General features: G+C 46.0%; 1 protein-coding gene across 4 annotated transcripts in view; it reads left to right on the top strand.

The window, feature by feature from the left end:
* The first annotated feature begins 7,775 nt into the window (after positions 1–7,775).
* The window catches only part of KLHL4 (kelch like family member 4), a 45,389-nt gene continuing 44,019 nt past the window's right edge, over positions 7,776–9,145 (top strand). For 3 of the 4 annotated variants that reach the window (XR_014004367.1, XR_014004368.1, XM_081180015.1), the window contains exon 1: positions 7,836–8,954. Coding sequence is in view for 2 of the 4 variants with exons in the window: in XM_081180015.1 (XP_081036141.1) it covers positions 8,530–8,954 (425 nt within the window). In the remaining 2 variants the exon portion in view is untranslated. Of the gene's footprint in view, positions 8,955–9,145 lie in introns of all 4 variants that reach the window. The other variant, XM_081180016.1, reaches the window with a different exon arrangement.

Here is a 9,145-nt window from a genome sequence, read left to right as displayed (position 1 = left end):
AACCAAAACAGTGTATAATTTGAGGAGAATGGAACAGAGAGGTATTGGCTTTCTTAGTTCAGACCTAGCACATAGTAGGGAGACATTTAACCAAATATACAGAAGAAAACTCCCTCAGACCTATACAGCCAATCAGAGCAGTGAAAACCATGCCACTCTGCCTGGTTGCTAAGTAACATCTGCACTCATCCTCCTCTTGGCTAGTTGACTTACTGATAGCCAAGGCTGGCCCAAGATATTTTGGCGAACCACAAAATGGTGCCCCACTCCTCACAAGGGAAGAAGGAGTGAGTGAGCAGCTACATCAGGAACAAGGCTGGAATAAAGATCTACATTGGGATCTGGTGCCCCTGTGAATTCTGCCACCTGAGGCGGTTACCTCAACTTGTCCCATGGTTCGGCCAGCCCTGCTGATAGCAGAATTAACTCTTAAGACTGAATGATCCTGCTGTTGCATTCCTAATACAGTTGTACCTCGGAAGTCAAACAGAATTCGTTCCAGAAGTCCATTCGACTTCTGAAATGTTTGACTTCCAAAGCATGGCTTCTGTTTGGCTGCAGGAAGCTCCTGCAGCCAATCAGAAGCCGCAGAAGCCTCATCAGACGTTCGGCTTCCAAAAGAATGTTCGAAAACTGGAAGACTCACTTCTGGTTTTCAATCATTTGGGAGCCAAAATGTTCGACTCCCAAGGTGTTTGGGAGCCGGGTACGACTGTACTCTTTTTCAATAGCTGGATGTCAACCAGGCCCACCACATCGGTCCACCTCGGAACGAAAAACTATGTTGAACATTTCAGGCTTTCAACAACTATAACTTATTGTGAGAGAGGGGAGGGAGGGGAAAAAACCAAACTAGAGCTGACAACCTGCTTATGAGGCTCTTTCCCCCCTCTGGTTCTTCCTTAACAAGCGAGTTAAGTGGCAAGTCTGCAAAAAGAAATGTGACATTTGCTCCAGCTGCAATATGATACAAGTGTCTAAATTGAATGTTCTCTTTTTCTGCCTCTCTCTCTTTTATAAAAGTCTCCAGGCTATGTATATTTATATATTCTTTCCCATTAGAAAGTACTGGAACTTCTCAATCCCTCCTAACAAAAGGCCCCTTTCTCTGCTTTTTCTCTGAAGTATTGAAATATTGTAGGCATAATGCTTAATAGTGGGAAAGCAAATGTGTGCTTCATGCTATGGGCCACCTTGCTGAGGCAGCAGTTTGCAAGATATAGGACTGAACGATACACTTTGCTGCAGACCAAGGTCTGTGAATCCTGATTGCTGCTGGAGGTGGGGAAGGAATTCAACCAAGTTTGCATTTAAAGGCGAATCTGAAATTCACACACTTCAAAACAATATGAAAACTGAAACAAAACCTTCCTTCAAAAAACCACACTGGTCCAGATTCTACGATGCAGCTCTCCAACAAAATAATGTTTGCAAAACTGCTTATATTATGTAACAGTGTGCAGGCCATGGTGCTGTATGGATGTACAAGGGGGTGCCAATTTTGGGAACAGTGGAGGCACAGCCCTCCCCAATAAGAATGTAAAGCAAATTTTAACCCCCTCACCTGCCAACCCCCCCTCCACAAACAAATAAACAAACTTCAAAGCCACACACACCTTCCTTTCTTACATACATTTTATATTTGCTTTTCAGCTCAGAGAAGTTCTTCAGACATTTCTGCTAATCTGTTTTCTGGACAGTCAGCTCTCTGTACCACTAAACCAAAAGTATAGCTATGTCAAAGGAGGCCCTCCCTTGTGCCTCTAAGCAAAACCACCAGTGATAGGATTGTCTACTCTCCATCTGCTCTAATGAGGCCAATCTAGCACAGACAGGGTTTCCCAAACTCGGGTCTCCAGCTGTTTTTGGACTACAACTCCTATCATCCCTAGCTTGCAGGACCAGTAGTCAGGGATGATGGGACTTGTAGTCCAAAAGCATCTGGAGACCCAAGTTTGGGAAACCCTGCTGTAGGAGATTAGGGAAGGGCGAGGAGGACACTGATCCAAGAACAGCCTTATGGGGTAGCCTTAGCCTATGTCAGAATCAAATAATGGTTCTGAGCATGCTCAGAGCTGAAGCCCACACCAACACAGCTGAGCTTTAGGAGTGTGCTTGTTCCCTGAGCAGACCTGCTGCTTCCTCCTTTATCTTTGCTGCCTCTTTATGAGAGCGAGAACTACTGGCACATGGCAAGTCTCTCGTTTGCAAAATAAATGTTTTTGGTTATTACTGTTTTTATTTAGTGAATGGGAATATTGGGAGGACTTAAGTTATTATTCTTGTTTGTCAATCCTGCAGAAGTTAAGCTTCATTTGAAGCTGCTGGGATGAAAATTCATTATGCTGATACTGAGATAAGGGGAGAGTTTTGGCCTGTCCCATCTTGAAAGCTTGGACTGTTGTCCAAACCTTCGCTGTCTTCACTCACTGTGCCTTAACACACAGGTTTTACAAAGTGCTTAGGCTTGGACTTAGGAGAGAGTCTGTAGCAGGAGGGAGTACCATAGGCACAACCACTAATGCCTTTCATCTAATTTCTTTCTGAATATAAAAACATAAGAAGAGCCCTGCTGGATCTGAAAAATGCCAATCTAGTCCTTCATTCTCTTCTCATAGTGGCCAATCAGATGCCTATAGGAAGCCTACTTAAGAATATAAGAGGAGCCTGCTGGATAACCATCTAGTCCAAGATCCTGTTCTCTCCAAGATCCTTCTCTCCCAGAAGCTCTCCCAGAAGCCCAAGGGAGATTCACAAGCACGATCAAAGCATGAGATCACTCTCCCCTCCTGCAGTTTCCAGCAAATGGTTTTCTGAAGCATTTCTGCCTCCAACTGTGGAAGCAGAACATAGCCATCATGACTAGTAGCCATTGATAGTGTTATCCTCCATGAATATGTCTCTTGGGGGTGTCAATGCTGCAAACCCCTCCATTGTAGACTCAGGCTATATATATGTGTGTAAATAAACCATATATCCTAAAGACACCACAGCCTCTTCTGTTTCTCATTCTGAGGAAACCGAACCCTGGGTAAGCTCCTGGAACTCCTGGGTGGGCTGTTCAGTGTGGTACTCCAGGACTCTCTGTCTGGCCGTCAAGGACTTCTCCATTACTGGCTCTGCTTCACACCCGCCTTGAGTGTTTTTTTCCTGGCTGGAATACGGCCTAGAACTCTGATCATACCTCTTGCTTCCCTGGATAGAACATGAGGCGGAGCCTATGAGTGTGTGCAAACTAGCATACTGTACAAAGATGATATTTACATCAATTGCTCCACCCACTTTTGCCTCTAGCCCCACCCACTCTTTGCACATGGGCCCAAGAAAAATGCAGAGCAGGGAATGCTGCCCTCAAAGTTCCTTGAGCTTGCCGTAAGGTGTTGTTTAGGCCAGTGTTTCCCAACCTTTTTTGGGCAAAGGCACACTTGTTTGATGAAAAAAATCTCGAGGCACACCACCATTACAGCCCCGTGACGTCAGCGCGCAGCGTCACGCCGGGAGGGACGCACGAAAGTGTAAGTTTCAATTTTTTCCCCTCCCTCTTGCCGGGGAACCTCCAAGCTTTGGGGGTGGGGGGGGAGGAGGCAGCAAAGCGAGGCAGGAAGGAGAGCGCGGCTTGGCTGGGTGAGCTTTGGCAGGGAATGAGAGCCGCGAGGCGGGCGCTGCGGACGGAGGCGCTGCCCGCCGAGCTCGCAGGCAGCCAGGCAGGCAGACGGCGAGAGCCCCGCGCTGGGCGGCCTCTCCTCGCCGCCGCCGCCCCGCCTCTCGCCGCCCGACTCGCCCGCCTCCCTCCAGGCAACATCTCGCGGCACACCAGGCAACATCTCGCGGCACACTAGTGTGCCGCGGAACAGTGGTTGGGAAACACTGGTTTAGGCTAACCAAACTCTACTGCACACTCCTTGGTTTTGATGATATCTGTGGTGTATCCTTTGTGGGAAGATCATTGGTGCTGACCTTTAAAGCTCTAAACGGCCTCGGTCCAGTATACCTGAAGGGGCATCTCTCCCCCCCCCCCCAATCGCTCTGTCCGGACACTGAGGTTCAGCACCGAGGGCCTTCTGGCGGTTCCCTCACTGTGAGAAGCCAAGTTACAGGGAACCAGGCAGAGGGCCTTCTCGGTAGTGGCACCCTCCCTGTGGAACGCCCTCCCACCAGATGTCAAAGAAAACAACAACTACCAGACTTTTAGAAGACATCTGAAGGCAGCCCTGTTTAGGGAAGCTTTTAATGTTTGATGTATTACAGTATTTTAATATTTTTTTGGAAGCCGCCCAGAGTGGCTGGGGAAGCCCAGCCAGATGGGCGGGGTATAAATAATAAATTATTATTATTATTTATTACATGATCTTCCCACAAAGAGGGTTGCCAGTATCTTAACTGCTCCTGTGCAGCAGAACATTTCTCATCAGCTGTTTCAATGCCAGAAATAAAGCCATCAGCCTGTCTGCTTGAATTCTATGTGTCAGGCTGGTGTCAGAAACATGGGAGTTTGGGGCTGTCGTTTTTTCTTAAAGTGGAAATTCCACAGACTGATCTGAGCAGCTCATAGGACTGAGTGAACTGACTTCACCAGGAGTGCCCTGCAAACTTCAGGAGCAAACGTTCAAACAGGCAAGCACCTTTAGGTCGTGTTCATTTTTAAAGCTTTGTTAATACCCAGATGGCACACTTTTCATCACTGTAAAACGGTGCTGAGTTGACAGAAAGCATGCTGAGCACTCCACAAAAACAGGAACACCTCCACGCAACCTCATACTTAAGCCAGATTCAGGTAATATGCTGTTAGTGTCCCGCCAGGATCAATTTAAGTCTGCTAAGCTGCGGATTCTCTGGTTCACTGTTGTTGTTGCTTTTGGTTTTTTTAAAAAATCCTGCTGAGCAAGTGCTTGAACAAGCACACACTCAGATGCACAGCAGTAAGAAAATGAAATGAAAAGCATTGTAGATATCATAGCAACTAGGCCCCAATGCATTAAACAGTCTTAGGAGTTTTTATATTCTTTCCCTGATTTTCAGTTTTATTTTGCATAAAATGTAAATGCTGGAGATTAGAAATGGGCAAATATGTCAGTTTTTGGTTTCTCTGTTTTCTCATTGTCACAATCTTAAGTTCACATTTTGACATCACTTTGCTTTAAGTGCACAAGAAAAATTATCAGCAGTTTAGTGAGAATTTCTTCTAATAGGTATCATTTTTGCAAAGCAATTTTCCCCAGTATAATGTGTTTTGGATGCTATTGTACTAATGCATTTCCATGCACACTTTAACCTAATGCAGGTGTGGGGAATCTATCATGGTCCTCCAAATGTTGGTGAACTACAACTCTCACAATCCCTGGCCATTGTCCATGCTTGCTGGGCCTGATGGGAAGAACTGCATTGCAAATTTGGAGAAATGCAAATTTTAAGGGGTTGCTGTGTTTCCGTTCTTGTATTGTTTCAGAAAGGACACATTCAGTAAATTTGCCTTGAAATGAAAACTGGATCCAATTTTCTTTCCCCTGCTGAAGATGGAGGGGAAATAAATACATAATGGCAAAAAGCCAAAGCTACATGGGAGGACCTCTGTGGAGCTCTGAAATAGAAAGGGAAAATTGGGAACCTAAGAAGATTGAGAAAGCACAGTCCAGCCAATTAAGCCCTTAGCAGTCCTCCTTATGTTGATTGAAGGCTAAACTAAAGCTTAGCTCCACCTGGACCAGGAACGTAAGGAAATGCCCTCTACCAAGTCAAACCATTGGCCCATCTAGTTTAGCATTGTCCACAGAAACTGGTAGCAGCTCTTCCGGATTTTAGATCAAGGTTTCTCCCAGCCTTAGCTGGAGATTCCAGGGATTGATTCAGGGACTTCTGCATACAAAGTAGAGGCTCTCTCACAGACTCATAGTGTTTTCTTAAGGTAGGAACAGTCCTAGATTCCTGGGAGGGAACCCCAGGTTCGATAGGGTATACAGTGGTACCTCGGGTTACATACGCTTCAGGTTACATACGCTTCAGGTTACAGATTCTGCTAACCCAGAAATAGTTCCTCGGGTTAAGAACATTGCTTCAGGATGAGAACAGAAATCGCGCTCTGGCGGCGTGGCAGCAGCAGGAGGCCCCATTAGCTAAAGTGGTGCTTCAGGTTAAGAATAGTTTCAGGCTAAGAACGGACCTCCAGAATGAATTAAGTTCTTAACCCGAGGTACCACTGTATAGCCTTCTGATACCAACCACCTATGCAAGTTTAGTGTTATTTCAGCTACATAAGATTGACACTCAGAAGATTGAGCTTGCAGTTATTATGCAGAGCAGGGGCCACTAACCCCTTTGGGCCAGTGGGCACACTGGGAATTTTGAGAAAGTGTTATAGCTGCCTGTCACCAAATTGCTACTGTGAGGGAATGGCGTGGCACAAAATGGCTGCTATGAAATTGTGGCATGGATGCAAAGTGCGTGCCATATCTAAAAGAGCGCCAGAAGAGAGAGGACCACCAGGTGCTGCAGACACCACCTCCCATCAGCACCCATCAATGAAGAAATAAAAGGCAGCTATTTGATTACAGAGAGAAGTTCTTTGCACCTCTGTTCAGAATGCAAAGGAGTGTGGATGTCCAGTCCTGGCATTCAGTGAAGTAGGAGCATGCTTAAGGGGGCATGTTGAATTGGGGAGGGAGGCTGAGCTATTGCAAACAGCAACTGAGCTGGCAGAACAAACAGTCTGTTCTGCATTGTGGATTTTGCAGGTAATATGGGCGGGCAGACTGGTGCCCATGGGACCATGGTGGCAGCTCCTAATATAGAGATTCCTCATTGATGCTAATGAGGAAAAGCAATGGCACTTCTGGTCATTGTTTCAACAAGGCTGACATCCTTGACCCCAGGTGCTCCAGAAATGCAGTGTGTCAGGTGTCTGTCTGTGTGCACATACTGCACTCCTCCAAATACCCCACAATAGGTAGCTTCTTCTTCCAAACACCCCACCATCATAAATGGGAGGCATGTGGATCTTTAATAAAACGACAGAGGAACTTTAAATCCATGTGCTGGTTCTCTAGCACATGGGTAGGCAAACTAAGGCCCGTGGGCTGGATTCGGCCCAATTGCCTTCTCAATCCGGCCCGCAGACAGTCTGGGAATCAGCATGTTTTTACATGAGAAGAATGTGTCCTTTTATTTAAAAATGAATCTCTGGGTTATTTGTGGGGCATAGGAATTCGTTCATTTATTCATTTTTTCAAAATATAGTCCGGCCCCCCACAAGGTCTGAGGTACAGTGGACTGGCTCTCTGCTGTAAAAGTTTGCTGACCCCTGTTCTAGCATACCCCAGCTGGTTACAGACAACATAATTGCACTGATTCTTTATGCAGTGTGCATGTGTGTGTGTGAGAGAGAGAGAAAAAATAGATGAGCCGGATGGCGTGAGGATATTTACATGGGCACTTAGCCAGGAAACAGTGTTGTGTTTTCCATAGATATGCTTCTTTAGGGAGGGTATCTCATCTGAATGTTTCAAGTTTCCTCTGCAGTCCTTCCTATAGGGAAGGTAAATTCCACAGAATTCTATGCCTACAAACTGGGGGACCCTGGGGGAGAGAAAGAAAGCGCATTTATGCCGGACTATGCCATTGAATTTAAAATTAAATGCTGTTCATTTCGTTTACAGTAATATTGTACAATACTTGAGGGCTACCTGCCTCAAGCTATTTCACTTTTAAAAAACAAAACAAAAACAAATAACGAAAACAAGGAATATATGAAAGATATTCTTAAGAATAAACTGAACTGCTGGAGAATCACGGCATTGAAAAACTGAGCATTAAAAACCTACTTAGAAACATCCTCCCATTAATACCCCTTATAAAATCTTGTATCACATCCCTAAACCTCCTCAACTGACTTGGAAATGAACCAGATTTGATTTCACTGAGTGGCGTTTGCTTACACGTAAGAAGGCTTAAAGTTGTGCAACAAGGCATCCTGACCCTATGTGTGGGGCTTAACTTCCAGGGAAGCGTATATAGGATTGCAGCCCTGGTGTGAGGGAGAGGCATTTTGGCTTGCCTTGGGGTGTGTGTGTGTGTGGAATAAAGTATGAACTGCTTTCTTTTTTACATGCAGCTGAGGTTGCAGGCTAAGATCCCTTAGGATGATAGTGTAGCTCTACAGTGCTGCTTCCTTGAGTGTGTGTGAGCTGAGCCACCGGGTAGTGTAATAGCAGATGCTTGCCTGCGCTAAGCTGATTTACTTGTTTAAGATCTGACCTCATCATTCTGTCAGGATGGATTCCCACCTATACAGTTAGGAAGATCTTAGCAGAACTGTCCGCGACATACAGAGGAAGCCTCAGTGAGAGAAAGGGAAGGACAAGTATTAGGAACACGAGCATTTCTTCCTTTCGTTCCTTATTTTGGAGAGGATGAAGCAGAGGCATTGAAAAACACAGGAGACGAACACAGGGTCTGTTTCCTTTCTGGAACAACAGGATTTTTTTGTAGCAGTGTTTTCCTTCTCTCTTTCTCTTTCCCCTTCCACAACTTGTGAAGATGTCAGTCTCGGGGAAGAAGGAATTTGACGTGAAGCAGATCTTGAGGCTCCGCTGGAGATGGTTCAGCCACCCCTCTCAGAGTTCCACAGGCACCGGAGGTTGCCTGCAGCAGGAAGGATATGAGCATAGAGGGACACCAGTTCAGAACAGGCTGAAGAGCCACTCGCGGGACAGAAATGGGCTGAAGAAAAACAACAGCCCAATACGACACAACATCTTGGCGCCAGTGCCTGGACCGACCCCAGTGCCCCACCGGCCGATCCAGACTTGGCCTGAGCAGCAGAACTTCATCGAACACCTGCAAGCCACAGAGCAGGTGCCGAAAGCTGTCAGAGAGGAGGAAGGGGACAAAGAAGAGCTGGACAGAAAGGCGCAGGAGCTGCAGATGATCACAGAGGAGAGCAAGGATGAGTCCGTCGAGAGGTGGGTGATTTAGAGGGCAGCGCTGAGGAAAACCAGCTGCATGTTATTGCTGTTATTAATGGTCATTGTTTGTAGTTATTGCTAACGTTGTTGTTGTTGTCATATATAAAAAGCGCCATCAATGTGCACAGCACATTGCAATGCACAAGAGAACAAGTCCCTGCCTGGAGGAACTTACAGTCTAAAATATG

This window comes from Podarcis bocagei, assembly GCF_964188305.1.
Source record: "Podarcis bocagei genome assembly, chromosome: Z".
NCBI lineage: Eukaryota > Metazoa > Chordata > Lepidosauria > Squamata > Lacertidae > Podarcis > Podarcis bocagei.
This window is presented reverse-complemented; position numbering and strand designations above follow the sequence as displayed.